Source organism: Numida meleagris, chromosome 3, assembly GCF_002078875.1.
Source record: "Numida meleagris isolate 19003 breed g44 Domestic line chromosome 3, NumMel1.0, whole genome shotgun sequence".
Taxonomy (NCBI): domain Eukaryota; kingdom Metazoa; phylum Chordata; class Aves; order Galliformes; family Numididae; genus Numida; species Numida meleagris.
Window position 1 is genome coordinate 54,372,460 of NC_034411.1, and position 21,905 is coordinate 54,394,364.

Consider the following 21,905-nt stretch of genomic DNA (forward strand, 5'->3'; position numbering starts at 1 on the left):
ACTGGTGACAGGAGGATGGTTGGACTGGATGATCTTGGAGATCTTTTCCAACCTTGGTGATTCTATGATTCTACGAAATAAAATGCACCATTAGCTGCCCTTAGCTAACAACCTGAGGACAGTACTTTTCCCAGCAGCTGTACTCTGTCAGTCTCTGCCCATCTGGGGGGATCTTCATTCGATACTGAGAGGGTTGCACTTTCCCCATTTCCTTTCCTCTCTCAGCCCTGCCGAAGTGCACGCCTACAGACACAGGGATGCGTGTGAGCAGTCACCGCTTTTCAGTGGCACAGTTCACAAGTGCACACCTAACTGCAGGTAGGAAGTAATGAACCAATTCCATTTCTTTTTCTAATGAGCTAACACTTTGCTTTTATTTCAGTGTGCACAAGAAAACAGATATTCCTCAACTGTCTGCCAAAACGTAGCTTTCACGGCCCTGTTTCAACTCAAGCACATCACCTAATGAATTCGAAAGGAACTGTCGGTGACGCGCAGCAGCAGGCTCGGCCGCGGGCAGGTGCTGTGCTGCAGTGACTCCAAGCGGACGGGCACGGCCACTGCCACCGAGCGCTCCGCTCTGCTCGGCTCCCAGCACGCTGCGGGGGCTCCGCGGGACGCCGGCCGCCTCTCCAGGCTCGGGCAGAACACTCTGCGGAGAGTGATGCCACTGGTCTTACTGACGCCGCATCTCTGCAAAAAGCTGTGCGTGCCCGCGTCACAATCTTTAGATATAGGATATATAAACGCATATTAAAAGGTAAGAAATCAGGTGCTGGGTACCTTGAAGCGCATCTTTCTCTTTTGCTGGGTGGCCCCGTGGGTTACAGCAGGACTTGCTGTGGGTGGAGGGAGGCACTGGTCCAGGAGTGAAATCTCCAAAACTCTCAGGTAACTGCAAAAAAAAAAAAAAGTCTGAAAAGTGTAATGCTGAAATTCTGCATTTTGCACACTGTAATTCACCTATGTGCTTTCTTCCTAAGATTTTCTGGTAAAAAATAGCCCATGCACCACCCCTGTGTGTGTTACTGTGCCAGCTCAGTAATTTCTCTAGGATGGTGTTTTACTCCAGTATCTTACAAGACACTTTTAGGGAAGATGCCAACATCTTGAAGCAGAAAGGAATGACTAAATTCCACATCACTTGTTGGATAAGTTTGCTGTCATAAACAAGCATTGTTGTGCTTAAAAAGTGTCACTGGGCCCTACCAATGGAGTGTGTGTAGACACTGAATTTTGGGAAGCACTGGTTACCGTATGGGGACTTGCATATCTTTCCAGCACTATCCCTAGTGAGCACTGCCCCTGTGAGTACCTGAAGTTGCATGGTGTTGGCAGTTGTGTGCCACCCTCTCCTAGCTTAGCACCCCCTCCAGCAGCAGAGCAGAACTTCCCAGGAGCAGACAGGCAGTGCTGCCCAAAGGTCCCTGCCCACCCACCGCTGCCCCGGAGACAATGCTGGCTGCAGGGTGTCTCCCTGAGGTGCTCAGAGCCAGGGGTAAGCAGAACTAAGTCAATCATTCACTTTATCTCTTTTTTGCCCTTGCACAAAACAGATGTCTTTTGCAAGGATAAGCATTTGAAAAACCCTGGTATGATGGTGTTTTGTATGCTCTTCACTTTGATGTGAAGTACACAGAGTACAAGACTGGAAAAGCAGCTGTGCTGCACAGGGTTTCTTTGGGTCTTTGCTTACAAGAATGTTTTGGGAAGAATTTCATGCATAGTCAACATACACCTCCAGTTCTGTTCAAGCAGAGCCAAGCTGTGCCTCCAATACATTGCCAGCACCTAATAGAAAAGCTCAGCAATCCCACAGAGCCCAGCTTGAGTCGTTTAAAAAAGAAAACAAGTCACAGAGCCACCACTGCTCCGTAGCGAGGAGCCATTATTAGAGTAATCCTCCGGGGCCGGCTCGGTTGCGGTTGGTCAGTCATTCAAATATTCCTATCCGGCTGCCTTCATGCTGTCCAGGACATGAAGCAAATGAAGCCTGGCTGTTGCCCAGATGATCCACGATGTTGTGACCAGATGGAACTTCGCTTACAACATGTGTAGATGCCTGCTGGACAATAAACAGGCTTTTGCTGTCTTTTGCTCCGATGAACTCAAGGGGGTTACTGGCAGGTTAAAACAATCACAGCTCTCAAAAGATATTTTTTTTCTTTAATTCACACCAGATGAGCAGGACAACAGGGGAAAAAGAGGTTAAATAGATGTTTCTTTTCTGTGTTAGCGTTGATCTCTTGTTGGCGGTGTTGTTTTTTTTTTCACTTAACTTGGGATTGACAAAGAAAAATAGCTTCATTTTGGCTCATAACATTGTTTTTTTTTTTTTTTTTGCCTTCAAATTGTTGCGATAGCTACAAGCATGAGTTTACAGCTAAAGCAAAAAAAAAAGTATAGCTCCATTTCTACTCTGTGGGGATGAGTATGTGTGTGCATGTTTGCTCCCCACCTGTACTTCTGCATGACCGCCCATCCTAACTCCCAGTAACTTTCTAATAAATTAGACAATTTCAACTAAATAGCATCTGAATTCTTGTGAATAAAAAGTAAATAAAAAACCAGAGATAGAAGAAAGAGGCAGAATACAGTTCATGCTAAAAGGAAAGCTGCAGTGCAGACTCTCTTCTTGCTGCACATCAGAAATAGGAATAAAGGAACAGAAGGGAGAGAAAGATACATATGTACACACACACACTCTCTGTCTCATCTGTAGGAAAAGCCTTATTAGATACCAGAGAAGATGCTGGTCCACAGACACCCAGGCTTCAATGGCCCTACTGCACCATTTCTCAGAGCATGGATGTGTGAAACCTGAGTATACCATCAAAAAAGGAATGGGCAGAGGTCAAAACTCATGCAGAAATCTCAGTTCTCCTCTGCACCCTTAGTCTTGGTGTTGTTAATGAAATCTCTGGATTTTCTCAACATGAAACAAGTGCAGCTTCCTAGAAAGAACCAGAACCCAACAGCTCTCAAATGAAATTTCCTCGTTCATATCAGAGAATGCGAAAGCAGATTCCAACAACCACACTTCATATGAAAATGCTGAAAATTGTTTGATTGCTCATCACTCAGACATAATCCTCAACTCCAGCAGCTGAACCTTGTGTCAGCACCCCCAGTGTGCTCATGGAGAAATTCACCTTGCTTAGGCAAAACCGTGGTGGAAGCTTACACTAACACATGCACTTTTATGATAGAGGGAACCCCCATCAGATCTGTTCCACCAGCAGCTCAGCTGTGGGGTTAGCAACATCCAGCTGAGAAACCATAATGAACAGCAGGGTTTTTTCAAAAGTTTCAGCTGTCTCTCAGATAATCTTGTAACCTCAGATGATCCCTGCAAGAACAGAAATCTCTGCTTCTTTTACAGGAGGGAAGATGGAAAACAGGCACCGACCAGCATTAATCATATTATTTCCTATAGTTCTACAAAAAGGTTGTGTTCTTTCTTGAAATCCCACATCTGTGTTGGGACGGTACAAAACAAACCACAGTAAACAGAACACAAGAACTACAGGAACTTGGCAGTGAAGCTTCTCTGAGGTTGAATTTGTTGAGTGCTTATATTAATTTTCAGTTCCACGTTTTTTTTGTTTTGTTTTGTTTTGTTTTTTTGTGCTAACTGTACTAATTCTTGTATTCTTATGTTTTCTGCTCTTCCTTAAAAAAAAAAAAACAAAAACCTTTTTTTTTTTTCCCAAGAGCTATTATGTGTTTGTGAGGTTGAGGAAGAACACGGTGGCCTGTACATTTATATTTTCATTTCCTACATCCCACCAAAGGAGAAGCACATGCCACAGTAACAGCTTAGGCAACAGTTAAAATTTTAAGACAAATCTTTGAAGAACAGGAGCTCTATAGACAATGTTTTCATGGATAACTGGTGCCAGAATTCCAGATATGAAAAAGGAAGTGAGCTGCTGAGAGGATTTCCTAAGGAAAGAAACTGACGGATGTCTGGTCATAAGAAGGGGGAAAAACTCTGCATTTTATCATAGTAACTTCAGGCACATAATAAGAAATGGTGGTGCAGAAATTAGCTTCTAAAGTTGGAGACATCCTGCCCCAGAGATGTTTTGACCAATATATACTGACTTTCAATTCAGAGTGACAAATAACTCCAGTGGGGTGGGCACTTAGGAGGAATGCTCATTGGAAATGCTTTTGCCACCTGGAAGTAGAAAAAAGTTTAAAGGCAGCCCGGTCAACCTACAGCTCTTCATGAGGGGAGCGGAGGGGCAGTGCTGAGCTCCGCTCTCTGGTGACAGCGATAGGGCCCGAGGGAAAGGCATGGAGCTGTATGAGCGGAGGGGCAGCTGGGGGTTAGGGAAAGGTTCTGCACTGGAGGATGGTGGGAATGGAGCACAGCCCCAAGCTGACAGAGTTCAAGGAACATTTGGACAGTGCTTTCAGACATAGGATTTGGATTTTGGGTGGTCTTGTGGGAGCCAGTAGAGATATTCTATGATTTTATGATTCTAGCTTCCTGCAGTCCTGGACAATGAGGCACAGCTTTCACGGCAGAAAAGTAATGTAAAATGTACACTTGAGCAGCACAAAATCATGGCAGACACGGTAATTTTTGCAAATTCTTATGTACTCTTGCACATTTGAATAACAAAAGGGACCAGTATGATCACTTGTGCATTACACTTCTTAGTTTTTGCTTTAATCTTAAGTCTTCTATTAGGATACGGAATATTTTCCCTCCAGAATTTGTTCTGACAGATAATTGTTAATATTGCAAAAAAAATTTTCTTGTACTGCGTCTATTCAAATATTTCCCCTAGACTCAAGATCTATCATCTTCTATCAGAAATCTCTTCCACTTCTAGGTAGACCCCACTTTGCCCTCTGTCAGATAAATTCTACTAAGTGACCTCATTTAACTTCTCTTTACCAGGAAGAACTTCCAGATTTCAAATCAGTCTTTTCTGGATACTCTGCAAATTTGAAGCAATCCAGGTACAATCAATTGTCACTCCACTTAAGCATCAATCCTGATTATTCTGTCTATGGGTATAGCACAGTATCCCTTCTATGCCGATCTGACATTATCCCACTTATACACTGCAGAGTTATATTAGCTCTCTGGTATACAACTTTGTACTGGGAGCTTATAAGAAGTATCATCCTAAGTAAAACTACGTGCAAATGTTCACCCAGTTCTTACTCTTATCTAGGGTATGTACATAAATGCTCAGAATAATGCGTACACATTCATTTAGATGAAGGGCACATACAGAGATCCTCTCCTTGAAAACACATTCTGGTATCTGGCAAAGTGCCTCACCAGCAAACTCAACAAAGTTTTCCACAATGATCACTCACTGAAACCATACGATGCTATTGTGATGCAGCAGCACTTTTTTTTTTGCCCACAAATAGCTTGATACGCTTGCTTCCAACTGTACTGTTTTGAAGAAAAAGCAAAAGAAAATTGATGATGTTATTTTAAGCAGCATTCTAGATGTCTTCCTTGTAAACATGCTGTCCTTCCTAAGTCATGGCTTGACAGAGAGGAAGTGTTTTTTTGAGAATTTGTTCCCTAAATTGAAAACTCTTCTTCTTCTTTTTAATTTTTTTAAAATAAAGACATAAACACATTTGTGTAACTTTGAAAGAAGTGGCATAAGACCTCAGTTAAATAAAAATCCTTACCACAAGTGTATGCTCCAAGCAGTAAGTTCAGTGACAACATTTCTATATTTTCCTAGATGAAATCTGCATCCAGTTAATGGCTTCAGTCTGTTCCCGTACAAAGTTTCATTTTGACTTTGGATGCAATAGATGTAACTAAATTTAAAGAGATGCTAACTAGGCAAAAATTCAGATCTGCAAAGCTAATTTTGGCAGCCCAAGTGAGCGAACGTTCACTTGCAGGATAGAAGAACTGTGAATTTACCTGCTGACTGTTTACTGTTCTCCCATAAAATGATCCTCATGTATATTAATTACATTCTGACTTACACAAAACAGAAAGCAAGTGATATGAAGTAAAAATAATATAGGCCAGCATCTCCGATAAGTGTATATTTACCTAAAGAAGATTATCTAGATTGGATCTTATTAGTTTTCTAGACCTTGTTTTGAGACACAAAATTGTTTCTTGAAAATGTTTGTACGCCATTAAAGCAGTTCAACTATAATAAGTCAGCTGAAAAGGGTGTAAATCCCCCTGTGTCAGTTTTAGCAGCCCTCCAGTGCTTAACCTACAGCTTCTACAGCGTAACAAATGAGCACTGGTTAAGTGACTGCATTGTTCCTCACTACATATGTGCTTTCAATGCAAATTTTAAGGGCAGCTAGCAGTACACACAAATGTAATTCGGTGTTTTTTTTTCTGCCTTGCAAGCAGCAAGCATTTTCTCCCATAGTTATTTGAAGACTAAAATGTATGTACTACTAACAGAACCTAGTAGCCACTTCCATTATAAAGAAGAAAAACTGAAGAAGTTTTTTGTAAAAAGTCATATGACAAGGCCAGCAGCAGGACCAGAAATGGATTGCTGGCTTAAGCCAGAGTTTTCCCTGTTTTTATGTCTTTTACTACCTCCTTTAATTAAGTTATTTCTTTTCTAGTTAGATAAATTATCAATGCTACAATTTCCAACTTTGGCTTTTAATACTCCCTCAGTCCCACATACCACATCATTTCTAATACCAGCAGCTCTCCAGTACAGTCTGACAGATGCCTGGGGAGCACAGGATGATAATGTGAAAAAGCCCATAATGGTGCACTCAGTGCACAGTAATTCTCAGTGGCAGCAGCTCTCTCAGCAGGGCTCACCCTCCCTTCCCAAGACTAAAGCAGCAGAGGGCTGCAATGCTTACAATCTATTGTGGCAACTCAAGGGGACAGGGGCTTCATTCATGGGGTCTGTCTACATTTCTGTGCACTTTTATCTAGTTCTCACACCTTGCCTGTGGCCGGGCACATTTAGCAGGATGATCATGAACAAATGGCTGTGGCATAAAAGCAGGCCCAGAGAATGACTTGTAGGTGGGAGAAGATACTTCAGCTGTCATCTCCTCCACCAGCTGTTTCCCCAGCCATGACATGTGTATATTTAAACAACTATAGCAGGAGATTAAAAACTGTGCACCAGATCTGGGAATCGAAGTATCACGGAATGGTTGAGGTGGGAGGGAACCTTGGGAGGTCATCTGGTTCAAATAAAAATGGGAATGCTGCGTTTGTCACGACTGCTGGGCTAGCTGCTTGAGTCTCTCCCCTGAAGGCTTTCCCAAGGTACCTGCACAGGAGTGAGGCCTTGGACATCTCCTACAGGTTTGCATGTAGCCACTAATGAATGATGAAAGAGGGGCTTACACACCCTTTTCCCTCTGTAAGACACACCAAGCCAAAGCTTCAGGAGTGGGAGAGAAAAAACACAGAGAATGACCGTGTGCAGACTGTAGCGTTGGAGGAGATGGAAGGAAGCATAGGGTTATCCATACCACAGTGGAGAGGAAGAGGTGAAGTCTGATGAAATGGCAGCTAGTGAACAGAGACTACTGCCCTTGCAATCCTTGATAAATATGTGCCTATCCTGGGGTTCGATCCCAAAGTCTCTGACTCTGACTGGTCTCACCAGTCAACCCTTCCGTTCGCAGTTAGACTCATTGAGGGATTTCTCATAAACCTTTGGCACAGCCATTCACAGGGACTTGCTATCCTTCCCTCAAGTTTAAAGCACTAAATAAATATTTATTTTTCCACCTAAAATTGCAAAGCATGCAAGTCTATAGCATGAAACGAACAAACGCATCCACAGGTCCGTTCCCTTGTATTTTCTTACCCCACTATGGGTGACATTACTCATCTTTGGGGTGAAAAAGAAAAGCAAAAGAAATAAAAGAAAAAAACACCATATTTTTACTGCTTATTTTACAGGTCACACCTCCAAGTTAGTTTTTTCACTGACACACTTGGGCAGCATTTGAAATCCCATAAAAGTTTCCATTTTGCACTCTTGCCTCAGGAAGGATGAAGTGCTTTACTCAGTACACTGCCAGCTGTTTTTGTCTTTATTCTTCTGAAACTGTGCACCTGAGACTGACGTGTGCAATATTGTTTTAGTACTCCTTGTTAGTTCTCTAGAAGTCTCTTTACAGCTTCCTTTAATCCTATTCATCTTGAAGATTGTGTATAAGCCTGGGAATCACTGGTTTAAAAATGAATAGGAAAACAGACTCATTTGTTAAGCTATTAATAAAAAAAGATTGAAGATGTTTAACCCAGTCATTACAACAGCCACACAGAGAGACAAAAATTGAAACAGAGAGGCTGACTCTTCCCAGCTGTCCATTCTGTTTACCCGACAAAATTCATTTGTGTATCAAAGGTTTTGGTTTGTCCAGGTTGGGAGTAGCATTTTGCTGCTGCATTTTGGCTGCAGAGCAGATCCCTCAATTATGAGTTCTCTCAGAAAAAGAAGAGCAGATACCTAGCTCATGTTTGTTTGCTCTGCAAACACATTCTAGCCCGCACGTTGTTTTTAATCATCAAATTCTACCTGCAGGCGTCCCTTTTAGATCAGCTCTTCTCATCCCACAAACTGACAGAACCACAGATCCTGGGGCATCAATCAGATCTGCTCATTTAAATACAGGAGCTATTTAATAATCTACTTTTGGTAGATTATTAAATCTAATAATCTACTTTTTATGCTTTAAAGCATGAGAATAAAAGATTTAGCATTTGTTTGCCAGCAAGTTCAATGTCCTAAAGAATCAGAACAAAGAATAACACAGCTTTTGTACTCCATTTTGCCAGCTAAGTCATTGCCCTTTCAGAATTGCAGAAACTGGGTAAGCAAATGCTTCTCTATCATTTCTAACTCGAGGAGAAATTACTCCCTTCCTTTTTCATCAAAGTCATTTGAAGACTTGGCAATGAACACTGCCTTCTGGAACTACAGCCCTGCCTTTAAAAATTAAGTCATAGTTTAATACCAGAGAGACTATTTATTATGTCTTAACGTTTACTAAGTTTTGCTTAAATGCTTAGCATTAGGACAAAAGGAGGAAAATGAAAGAGAACATTTTTCTTCTATGTTATTAAAAGTATGAAAATAAAGACTTCCTCTTGTTCTGTAAAGTAAAAGCAATGTTCACATTTACTTAGTAATAACAAGATATAGTTTATCTCACATAATTGTTTATCTGATTGCTGTCGTTATCTTTTGAACATGCCGTTATTCCTTTAGATTCTAACTTATAGAAACTTAAAATATTTGTTTCATCCACATTGATTTTAAGTTTCTCTGATTTCTTTTCTAACAGATCCTGAGCATTGTAAGAAACAAACCAGAAAAAAATGTCTTTCATGATATCTCTGAGGTTTTTTCAGAAGTGTTCTGCCTAAAATGTTCCTGTCTTTGTTTTTCCCTATTGATTCTTTCATTCATAGTACTTATTTTTTCCTACTTTTCCTACCTGTTCTCCCCATGCTTTTTTGTACTGTTTCTGTAGAGATATCTTCTCACAGCCACTTGCCTCTTACAGCCACATTCACTAAGCATGCATGGTGGCCTTTGTGTGAGCAGTGGCTTCTGCTTGTTTGAACGGTAAGGGGAGTACAAGCCCTGAACACAGGAATGCAGTAATGTCCTCTGGCTGCAGAGAAGATTGCAGTCTTGGTAATTAAAACCTCTCCTCCTTAAGCTCTGCCTGTCATTCCATTGAGGTACAGAATAATGATGTTCTGAATGATCCAGAAAGAAAGAAGTTTGAAGTTGCATTTCTCATCTAATGTACATGCAGCATTTTCTTTCCTGTTTCAGTTCCATAAAGGCAAACGTCCTGTACAGGGACAAGGAGAGATTCATGATTTTCTGATGTGACGATGGCTTGTCTTGTCTCACACGTACACAGTTCAGGCCCAGATGACAGCATTATGTTTTGCACTAGGGATGGTTAGGGAATCAATTGCCAAACAGTCTGCAGTCAGCTGCTCTCCAACACAGTTGTGAAATCTGCCGTTCTATCTACAGAATCTTGTTCTGCCAAATAAAATGTCCCAGAATGCAAGCATCTCAGTTTTGCCTAACACACCCTAGTGTTGTTAAAAGCACGACATGACAGCCTTCTTGTCACATCTGCCTTTCACTGCCTGGAAAACTGATTACTAGTTCTGCAAGTAAAAATCAGTAGCTTAGAGAAGGACTAAAGACATGTACTTGTACATTCCTGATAAACTGCACCAGCATATTCCTGACAGCTTTACGCTTCCGAGTGAGAGCTGGGATTTTATCTGTCTTCACATATAATTCCAGTGGATCTTTGGAATGCGTCCTGGCACATGGGCAGTTTTGAAATTCTTGGCTTTATACATCCCTCTGCCCAATAATGGAGAAACACAGGAAGTTACGTGTTGTTTCACATGGGAAAAATAGACAAAGTATTTAAAAAATGTTCTCAGCAAAACTTCAGGAAAATAGAATGACACAAATTACTGATGGGTTGTTTAGCTGCCTGTTAATTGTGTATCATTATGTTCTGCTTATGTTCTACAGTATGCTATGTATGTCTGTTATGTAGATAAATTTTGTCTTACAAAATCCAAAATGTCCTCAATGTTTTTGTTTGCTGATCCAGTATAAGTATGCATTCATTCATTAATGGTCGGAATTATGCCAGATCTTCGAACTGCCTGATCTGTGTATAGTTGTGCTGAGCATTTTGTTTCCACACAATCACAAATCAGACTCCCAGCAATTACAAATCCACTCCCAGCAGAAATCAGGAAGATTCCTAATGAAGTCAAGAACTCAAGTGCTTTCTTCTCTCCTTCCACCAGATTTTACTTCCATGTTGACAGTGCTGTTTCAAAGTACCAGTTACGGGTTTGTTTGTTTTTTTCCTATGGAGGTACTGCCAGAATTTTTTTTCTACCATTCCAGGCTCTAACCTTTGTGAAAATTAGAAATCTTCTGATTTTCAGTCTTAATTCAGGCATGAACATTTTATACTTCCTGATTTTATATAAACTTTGCCTTTTAGTTTAAAAATAGAGACCATCTCCATGCTTAAACACTGAATGTATCCATAGAGGGGAGAAATTCCCCTTCCAGCCTTTTCTTTTACCTGACAAAACAAGTCAAGCTTTTTCAGCCCCTTCTCAGAAGAGAGTATATCCATTTTCAGCTCCTCATCCAAATGGCTCCTTTCAGCACCTGTTCCTGGCTGTATTCACCCTCTTTGGACAGAGCTAGCTGCTCTGGTGCAGTGCTACAAAAGGCCCCTCTCTGCTCCCTCCAACGACTGAATTGATAATTTTCTCCCCCCTCTAGATTCAACTCACAATTAATTAGTGTGACTTTGGTTAAAAGATATTTGATGCAACTTTCAACACTATTGTTAAGTAGTATGCAGCTCAGTAACAGCCCATCTTCCTAACACAACAAATTATTTTATAGAATAAAGATCAAGTGTTTTCTTCTGTCTTCAACCAATACGCCAGTTTCTTCTCTTTTGCTCCTGAGGTCCTGCACACTTCAGAATACTTGGAATACAAAACATTTGTCTCTCAGCTCCGTAATGAACAATGAAGAAGATGTAGAATACTTTGAATAAAAATAAGTCAATTCAGAGTTTTCTCATTATTATAAGGTACGTGATTCATTGGCTGCCCTTCTACAGACGAGCCGAAAATGTCCTGAAGTCCCTCTTCTTTTTCCTTGTACACAGTGTGGGATTGTTTGTTCTTCAGACCTTAAAATAAAATGTATTTCATGTCTGGGATTCCCAGCTCTATCTTGGGTTACAGGACTTGCAACACCATTTTACCTGTATTATCCCTGGAGTTTGATACTCTCAGGAAAGCAAGAATCACCACTAATTTATTAGGTGTGCTGTAGCTCTTTAAAGCAAAAGAAGCACAACATAGAAAAAACAAATTCTATCCATCAAAGGGTTAAGGTAACAAACTACTATTGAAAAAAAAAAATGACAAGATGAGTGCAAATGTAAATCATGAAAGAAAAAAAAATCAAGGGAAAAAATAGTCTCTGCTGTCTGAGATTTCTCTGAGACATCTCTTGGCAACACACATCCAAAGTCAAACTCAACAATATCCTGTCCCAAGAATATTCACCTTCCTTGTGGACCCTGAACTGAGCCCAGTCTCATCTCAATGGCCCCGAAGGGTAACATCATACAATTGTGCACAACTGAGCATCTGGAAAACCTCAGCTTCCTTTTCCTGTCAACAATCAACCTATTGTAATGCATGTTTAGTTCTCTTCAAATGTTTGTGTAAAAGAAATTAAAGCCCATCTGGTATTAGTATACCCATAGACTTTGTAATACGTTGGTTTTTATATTTAACTTTACCTTGGAGTTTTTTTTTTTCTGGTACTCATTCAAATTACAATTTCTTTGTCCTTTCCACAAAATTGATCTAGCTTCACAAAATGCATATTCACATAACATTTTCTGTGAGCAGCAGAATTAATGAAGCCTGCTTCCTACGGCCACTAATGAAGTAAGAGAATTGATATATTTAGAAATCCACCACCAGTACTATGTGCACATACAACTTCCAGTTAGAATCCATCCAATCATGAGGATTGAAGTCACATTGCAGTTGGGTTCTTACAAATAATTTCATAAAACATCTCTTCTTCTGTGTTACACATGCTGCTGAAAGTATTTGTGTCCACTCTCTTATCATTCTGTTCATCATACCTCTTATGATTCTGTTCCCTTTTTGAATAGTCCCTACATAGATTTCCAAGAGACAATACATAATTTTGATCAAATGGATTAATGCTTATCCCAACTATACATCATGGTTCTGCTAGGAATTTTTAAGATACCGTGCAGAATTGTAGTATCTCCTATTGTGATACTTTATTTACGCTGTGAAAAGGCTTTTTAGAAATTCACAAAATTATCACAACAGACAATTTCTGTTCTTCAGTTTATCAAAAAACAGCACGGTCTATATAAGATTGATTTTCACAGTAAAATAATTATGGGTCTTTAAAGGCACTATATATACAGTATCTCTATACAGTATAGTTGATGTTTGGCAATGATTTTGCATGGGACTTCCCACATCAGAGAGAGACATCAGATCACTGAAAGAGAACAAAGGACACAACTGTTTTTTTCCTGAGTCTGGTATGGTACTAGCATGTTTCATGAGTTGGGACCCTTTATCAGAAGACAGGTCTAGATCTAGGTTAATGGTACCCTCTTTCAGAACATGGTGGAAGATATTATCTTTCTGGTTTAACCTTCATTCTTACAAGGTGTAGGCCAGATTTCAACATGCAGAAGTTCACAAAGGCACCGCAACACAACTTCATCATGCCTGTGCTTCCCATGCTCAGATACGTCTTCCTCACCTCTTATCGGAATACTAGATTAGTCTCATTTCTGTAGCAATGCTAATTTGCCAAGAAAAACGTTGGTCTTTTACTTAGACTTGTGTCTGAGGATAGGACCAGAAGCCACACTGTCACACAGTAAGGTTTGTATTATACATTCATTTATAAAACACAAAAGAATACGGAGTATTAGAGGGAAAAGTATTTCCCAAATGCAAGAACTGACTTCAGCTTCCTCTTTTCTTATGGGTTTTAGTATGTTCCAATATATTTAAGAAAGTAAGAATCTCCTGGTTTGTCTTCTTTTACCCCATTCAGATCTCCAACTAGAATTAGGCCCTCTCTTACTGCTGACAATTAACGACTCCTTTCAGACCCAAACCATCAGGCTACCTCTTACCTGAGAGCACATAAGTCGTCATGCAGAATACCGCTCATTGGGATGGTTTTATCTCAGGGTGTGTTTCACGTCACACATGCATCAGCCAAACATAGTTAACAGAGGATAAGAAGTCATCTGCCAACACAGCAGCTACAGGAGAGCAACTGCTACATGAAAACATGGCAAACTTTACAGGATTTGTTAGTTAGCTCACAATACAGTCTCCTCAGTCAATCCTTGCTACCTTTTTCTCTTTGATTTCTTTTACCTTCCTATTTAGGCAGGCATCTTCCTCAGCCTCAGGTGTTGTTTTGCCTTGATTTGGTGGTTGACTTCCAAGCAGTGCTCATTGCTGCTGCTCTGTTAGAGGTAACCAAGCCAGTCAGCTGCCGCTTCATCAACAAGAGCATCTGGTGAAACTATGACTTTCATGGTGCGTTATCTACCTACCTCCTTCAGGATTTAGTGCCGTAGCAATTATAGTATATGTACCATGGGCATTTAAAAGACTTTTAATTCTAGGATTTATTTCCTAGGTAGTGGGGCATTTTCTCTCTTTCCTGGAGTGAGTAACTGTAAAATGCTGTGTTCCATGATGCAGAAAACCCAGTCTCTGACAATAGTACACCACAACTTAGACTGCTTCAGTTTTATTTTCTTTAGTTCTCTTCTTCCTGGAACTGTGATCTTCAAATAATGAGTGGTTGAGGAGAAATCAAAACAGGCAGAAACTGAGAAGAACTGCTAGAGAGTTAGCAAAGACAATGGATGATTAAGGTGTGTATTTTAATTAATTCTGCTTGAGAAGATCACTGAACTTCCTGACAGATTCACAGGATGTAGAGAAAGTAAGCAATCACCGAGAAGCTGTTTGCTGCCTTTTTTGGTTTACTTTGGTTTCGTTCATTTTTTTGTTTGTTTCTTCGTTTGTTTGTTTGCAGAGGGAGGTCTGATTGTCTGTATGCTTTGAAATTGAACATAGCTAGTACTTTAATGACTGGGAAAAAGTGCTGGTGGTAGGTAAATCCCTTGTGACTGTGGTTTCTCTGTGTGACAGGCCTTAAAAGAAGAAGACACTAGATTTGAAACACACCTTTGCTAAGAATGTTCCGACACAGACTGCAAACTTGTTACCACAATGGTAGTTTCTCTACCTTAGTTTTTCAAAGGACCTCGAGCAGTATTTCAAAGCCGAAACCCTGAAGGTCTAGCATGTAGCCCGCTTTGTGAGAAAGTGCATATATGCAAAGGCTATCATTAAGAATCAGCAGAGTAAGCATTTCTGACCAAGTGAGGTGAACATCCTGTAACTATTTCTGCAAGACAGCCAAACCCCAAGGAGCGCTGCTGCACATGGATGTGAGAGCACAAGAAGTTTGTAACAGTATTATGTGGCAGCTAAAAAACTGTCAACCATGACAAAAACAAACAAACAAATAAGATGGGGAAGCTTGTCCCATGATGTGAGAAAGTATATGCTGTTGCAAGACCTTTCTCACACGCAGGCATGTGACTGCCATTTGGGCTACTGACGAAAAGGCGAGATAAAGGGGAAGTTACAAGATATGATAACTGCTTTGTTTTTTGGGTTTTTTTTTTTTCTTTTCTAGCATATAACCATTCAAGACAGGGAAACAATTTTAGCCATTTTGTAAAGTTCTGGCAGGGATGGGTTCCACTGCCCTGAAGTAGAGCAGCCTCTGTTTGGAAATTGCTGTCACTTACTTTTGTGTAAAATAGCGTTTTAATCTGGCGGAATATACTGTGCAGGCATATCAGCATCTAAGCAGTCAGCATCGGCATGACAGTGAGCAGACACTCCTTCCAGCACACAGGTTCACAGCTGTTGGCAATGGGGCTCATGGCTCCGTCCTCCCTGCCACAGCTCAGGGAGCATAAGAGTGAGCACAGTTTGGCAATCCATCCTCCTTGGCATCAGTGCAGCTGGGAGAAGAGTGCTGGTCCTATACCCCTCCACACCACCTCACCAGCATTTCTAAGCCCTTACAACAAGGCATTTCCTTAGAACCAGCGCCAGCTTGTGATGTCTGCCCTTTTCCTATCCATTGCCCCTTCACAAGTCATGCTGCCTCCTCAGTTTTGCAAACATAGATAGTAGTGCAGCAGGCAGCAAGAAAAGCAACTCCTCTGCCCCCTTCTGTGGGGCTGCAGTTTTGGATAACAAATGAAGGCAAGGGAGCAGCTGAAGTAATTCTTTTCCAAGGAAAGCCTTAGAAAGAGGAAGCACAATAATTCCAGCAATTAGCTGTTTCCTTCTTTCTATCTCTTTGAAAGTCTGGGAAGAAGCGTGGGTGTGAGGGATCCCTTGCACTGCCTCCATTTTGCATCTGGAGGAAGATTTATTTGCTGTCTGGGCTCCATGTGGGGACAAAGGGCCCTGTGGGAGCCAGACAGGGTGGTAGAGGCACAGAACTGCAATCACTGGGGCCGGGTGGGGGCATGGGAACAGGATGGGAAGGGCTGCTTATCACCATCTGCCTTGGCAACACTTTGTGTGATCTTTGGCAGTGAACATGAATGCACTATTTGCAAGGAGTAAAATCTCTCAGCATAAATGAGGGTCCTTCTACACAGATGGCCTCAGAGTGCTGTTTCTGAAGGTCTCTGGGCAATAGGTCCCCAGACCAGTGGACAAGCTCCCACAGACTGGAAGGAGCAGCAGCACTGTTAGCTGTCACATACAACAAACAGAAGTGGAAGGCAGGCTAGAAAAGGGCACTTGCATTTGTTTGTTTTGCTTTGTGGGTTTTTTTTAACAAAATTGGGTTACAGAGAGCAGAAGCCTCAACATGACCAAAGCAGAAGGATGTTTTATCAGCAGTCAGGGCTGGTGAATATAAAGCAGTATCAGCTCTTACAGAAGAAAAGAAAAAAAACTAACCAACCAACCAAACCCACAAGACCCTCGGCCTCCTGCCCGGGAGCGTCTCCGCCCCCTCCGCGTCAGCACCCGCCCCTTCCCGCTCCTTCCCGCCCCGGGGCAGGGCGCAGGCGCCGCGTTCAGCTCGCGTCGCTATGGTCGTCGCTGGCGCTGCGACCCCGCCGTCACCGGGCGCTATGCGGGCTCCGCTGGCCCTGATGGTGTTAACGGTGCTGCTGGCGCCCAGCCGGAACGCGGCCTCCCGCCAGGAGCGGCCGCCCACAGGTAACGGGCCGGGTTGGGAGTGCTGCCGAGAGAGAGAGAGGGAGGGAGGGAGGGAAGCAGGGAGGGAGGCAGTGGGCGCGGAACGGAACGGACGGTGCTGTCGGTGCCCCACGCTCACCTCGTCCCGCCCGCGGCGGCTGAGAAAATATGGAGGCTGTTCCCAGCCCCCCGGCTCGGGGCCTCGCGGTGCTTTCCCAGCACGGAGGCTTGGGGCGCGGGGGGGCCGCGCGTTGGCGGTGGGGTTGGCCGCGTGCGGGGCAGCGCTGGGCCAGCTGCAGCCGCCGCCCGCTGTCCGGTCAGGGTTACGGTGCGCTCCTCGTTAGGTGGTAGCAGCTGGCTGCGGGCCTTCCCAGCGGAACGGCCGGTAGCAGCCTTCGGCAGAGCAGGTGCTTGCGTGTTTTGTGAAGGAACAGCATGTGCACGGAACAGACCTGTTGTAGCGTGCGTTGTAAGTGGATGTGGTCGAAAAAAGCAGGAAAAACTGGGAATTTAAGTCAAGGGTGGGGAGTGCAGGGCACGGAGTCCGTGCAAGGCCTAGAGGCCGAGTCTGTGGCCGCGGGTGCGTGTTGCTTCCAGCTCAGACCCGCGAGCAGCGTCTGGCCTGGCCTCTGAGCAGGTGGGGCCGTGGCAAATAAATAAACATGGGAGAAAGAGTCAGATCTGTGAGTTTCACTTCCATCTGGGACAGTTTGATACAACCGGAGAGAGCCATCTAATGTAATGGCTCGCGTCTCAAGAACGTGCACTTTGTTTGTGAGCGTTGAGAATTGCACGCAGTTCTGTACACTCCTTGCACTAGAGTTTAAAAATGTGCACGTGAGGTGAAAGCAGCAGTGCTCTCCTAAGCCCTACCCCCCAAAAAGCGATCCATATACCTAAAATAACTGCCAGCACGTGATCACAGAGCTGTTGGTTGTGTGCCTGTGTTCTTGGGATTCGGATGTGCAGCTCTGCTGGGGCTTCATGGCACTTAGACGTGGGCGGCCCTGGCACTGGGCCACAACAGGCGGGACTTGGGAAGATGGCTGACCTCACCCACTGGGTGCTGGGGCAATAAGACTTACAGTCCAGCTGCTGACGTGCTGCAGGGCGCTGATCCTGCCAAAATCCAGGCTTGCTCAGCATAGTATTTGCCACAGCCTAAGCCTGCAGAGTGGGGCTGCTATGGGATAGCAGATATATATCAAGCTGCCTAGAGAGAAAGTGCTCAGTTTTCTATATACAAGTGCAGCAAACCCTGAAAGGAACAGCGCGTACTTCCGAGCTGGTTTTTGGCAACACAAGCAGGGGTTTTCCTGATGACTAGCATTCAGGTTAGCCATAGCCTCAGTAACTGAACCATTCAGAGACTCCAACATTTAAGCAAAAATCTGTTTTTCTTAGATAACAAAAACAGGATGAGGGGAATTCTAACAGATATCACTGTGTATTAGGAGAATGAAGGAACAGGTTATATCTGTACTGACAAACTGTTATTACGCAGATACGAACAGATGTGCTGGCTTAGATTGGAAAAAAGAGAGTAGGAGAATGGGAATTCTGAAACGTGTTTATAGTGCTTTCCTTTGTTAAGGTAGAGTGATTACTTTCTGCAGTCTCAGTAGGGCTTTTGGTGTCTGGTAGTGTGTGATATACTTCAAGCAATGAGGAAGTGCCTTTCTGTCAGTTATCTCTTGATCCAGGACTCAACTTTTCCTTGAAAAGGCAGGCAGAGGTTATCTGAGTAGCTGATGTGTGCCTGCAGTTGGCTGCTCATGTCAGTCTTGGTCTGCCTGTGACTCAGTGGTGGAGCAGGGCTCTTGGCCGCGGGAACTTTGCATTTCTGTATCCTGAATGAGGCCTCTGGTCAAGGTTACAGCAGTAGTAGGAGATACCTGACGCTGCTATCACATTCTCTGTATGTCTTGCACATTGGAAGCAAGTTTTCCAGGAAGTGTGTGTACTTCATTTTTGTGGCTGACCAGTTGTGTGTGATGGTCTTTTTGGTTTGTTATTTTGGCTCTTTTTACTGGTAGTCGTAGCAGTTCTGCTCAATTGCAGACTTTCTAATAGTGCTCTATTTAGATATCTACTTTAATGGCATCTCAGGTATTTAAAAAAGTAAGAAGTAGACATAAAATATATAAAACAGTATTTAGGCTTTACTGTCAAAGCAGGTTTTAAGATGTTCATCTTGTGCAACTTAATGGGTTATTTTATTTTTTTTTCTTTAGGACATTGGGCTAGGTCTAACTTCCCTTCATACAGCATATTACCTCTGTGAGCTTTCAGTCATAAACAATAGTTTTAAAAGCACTGTGGAACGGTATAAGCCCTGAAGAAATTAAAGCCTGTTGTAAACGAGCTGTTTTCAAAGTTTTTTGAAATAGTGCATCTGTTTATTCCTGGTTGTGTGAAATCATTTATTTCACTTGCTAAATATATATTTTAAAAATAACATCTTAAAATGTTACCCCTAGTCTTTGTACTCTTTTCATCTGTAAATTGAATGTGTTTTCCTTCTTGAATTTGAGATCCTTCTGAGAACTTCTCGTGGAACCTTCTGCCCAGAACTGCTGTTGCAAGCTCTAATTCAAGCTGACTTTAAATAACTTCATTAAGAATGTACCACCAAGGAATGGGAGTGATGCTACAGGAGAGATGTATGCCCCAAGTTTCTTTAGAAGAGTAAATGAAGGCAGGTGAAGGTGAGCACCTGCAAACCTCCTGGCACGTGCTACATGGCTGCTGCTACCCCAGGGGGTGGCCAGACAGATTGCAGGACCAACATCCTCTGCACCTTGCAGCCTGCTGCCAACCCGCCCTGCTCCCTGCCACAGTGACCCTAGTGTCAAGGAGCGGGCTGCTCACCTCCTTGCTGCTCTCAGTCCATTCCCCAGGATATAGGCTGCCTTTGTGCAACCTTCTGCTTTTTTCTTCCATGGAGGGGAGATTTAGATTAGATGTCAGGGGGAATTTTTTCACTGAGGGAGCAGTGAGTTGCTGGCACAGGCTGCTCAGAGAAGCTGTGAATGCCCCACCCCTGGAGGTGCTCAGGGGCAGGCTAGATGGGGCCCTGGGCTGCTGGATTTAGTGCCTGATTTAGTGGTTGGCAGCCCTGCCCAGGACAGGGGCATTGGAATTGGATGATCTTTAAGGTCCTTCCAGCCTAAACCATCGTGTGATGGTTCTGTGATCACTTCGGTCTTGCAGAAGTGTTCTTGGGGTTGTGCAGATTTACCCGGACTTTTTGGTCTTTTCTTTCCTTTCAGCAGTGTTGATGGCTAAGGAGAACCAAAATTTTTTATACTTGTAGGGGCACCAAAGCTGCTGCCCTTTCTGGGTGCTGTTAGTGTGGATATACGAGCTCAGATGGAGCACAGGGCTGACATAAGGAGGGTACATTGTCTTCCTAGACAGCAGCCTGGAAGGGTGGATCGTTAACTTTGTGCAGGCTGACGGAAAGGCAACAGAGACTTTAGCAATCATGATTTTGCACAGAAATAGAATTAGGTACGTTCATTGTGAAACAACATACAAGGAACCCTAGGTCCATGGCATAAAGGGAGAAGGTAAGTCAGTGAGATCTAATTTTTCTTTTAACCTGACTAAAGGAAGCTACGTATCTTTGGATTTTGAGGATAAAGAAGAATGTCAGAAAGTAAAGACAGGAGTAAGGAAAGGCTGAAAGCATGCACAAGCGTGACCGCAGGATGACTTAGAAGATTAACACCTAACAGAGATGAACAGAAGTGGGAATGCAACCACAAAGCTGATCTCAGCAAACTCACACCAGCATCAGTTTAACCAGCATAACCAACATGCGTAACTCAGAGAGCAATGCAGATATTTACTTGTTCATATATAAACAGTCTAAACTAACTAATGCTCCCATGTTGGTGGCAGAGATCTCCCCAGATGTGATGGGTACTGTGGTGGTGTGTATAAAATCAAGTATCTTCTGAAGTGTGCAGTTATCTTCATTAAAATATTAGAACTTGGAAGACTTCCGTGTCTTTGGAAAACTTGCATAGCAGACAGGAAGGAAATGCATGTAGGAGGTGATTAAAAGCCACTGAAAGACTTTTGTTCTGCTGCACGTATCTGCTGCTAGATTTCAGGCTGCTAAGAAATAATACATATATTTTAAAATGTCTTCCAAAGTAAAACAAACCTACCTTACCAAAGAAGAGTGTACCTAGCTGCATGCTCTAGCAAGATTGCAACTGCTGGATTAGTTCTGAGAGCTCACTGTATATGATATAGTGCTGTCTTAAAAACATCAGTGAAATGAGAAGACGCTTGCTAATGACTATTAGACAAACTTTCTTCTATTGTTTTATTAAAATATTATATTGTCTAAGAGGGCAAGGTGGATGGGGCTAATTGCAAGTAGAAATCTGCACCTTTTGAACTGGAAGTGAACTAGAACTATTTGAATGTCCTATGTGGTGCAGCGTGATTTGATTTACTGGTCAGTTTTCTGCTCAATTTGTCCGTAATTAAGTTTCTCATTGTTGAGATTTGTGCCTTGAGCGTTGCTGCGTTTGTGTTTGTTTCTTCTAAATCAGAAGTTTTGTATTTGAAGAATACCATTGTGTCAGTAACCACTACCACCCTCCTCTAGTTGCACGTGCTGGACAATGCAAGAGAACAGCACACGATGTGTTTTAAAAAATGGCTCTTTGTTGTGTGTTAAATAAAATAGTGTTCAAATAAAGTATTGTGGCATTTGTTCGGCAGTATGCAGAAACAGTATCCATGATGATTAAATGGTAGCGCTTTGAAAATCTACGGTGCACTTGGCACAGGATTGGAATGTGGCTGGGCTGTTCCTGCCTGTGCACACGTCAGGGGACAGGAAGGAGGAGAAAGCATTAGAAATCAGATAGACAATTTGAGGAAGAAGGCATTGTGAGCTGGGCACTTAAGATTCTTTAAAAAACACACAAATACAGAGGAGATAATAAACCTGAAGAAAAGAACTAATGTTGTCTGGTGGAGGCATTAAAAGTAGACTAGCTTA

At 42.6% G+C, this 21,905-nt stretch overlaps 1 protein-coding gene and 1 long non-coding RNA gene across 2 annotated transcripts in view; one reads left to right on the forward strand and one right to left on the reverse strand.

Annotated features, from left to right (window-relative positions):
• On the reverse strand, positions 1–19,420 carry LOC110395972. Its single transcript, XR_002436716.1, has 3 exons — positions 17,019–19,420; positions 784–895; positions 1–703 (listed from the first exon to the last, which is right to left on the reverse strand). It is a non-coding gene; the product is annotated as an uncharacterized LOC110395972 (long non-coding RNA).
• IFNGR1 (interferon gamma receptor 1) overlaps positions 16,699–21,905 on the forward strand; it is a 22,853-nt gene continuing 17,646 nt past the window's right edge. The window contains exon 1 of the mRNA XM_021391106.1: positions 16,699–16,900. Within this exon, the coding sequence (XP_021246781.1) occupies positions 16,771–16,900 (130 nt within the window). The 5' untranslated portion in view covers positions 16,699–16,770. The remainder of the gene's footprint in view (positions 16,901–21,905) is intronic.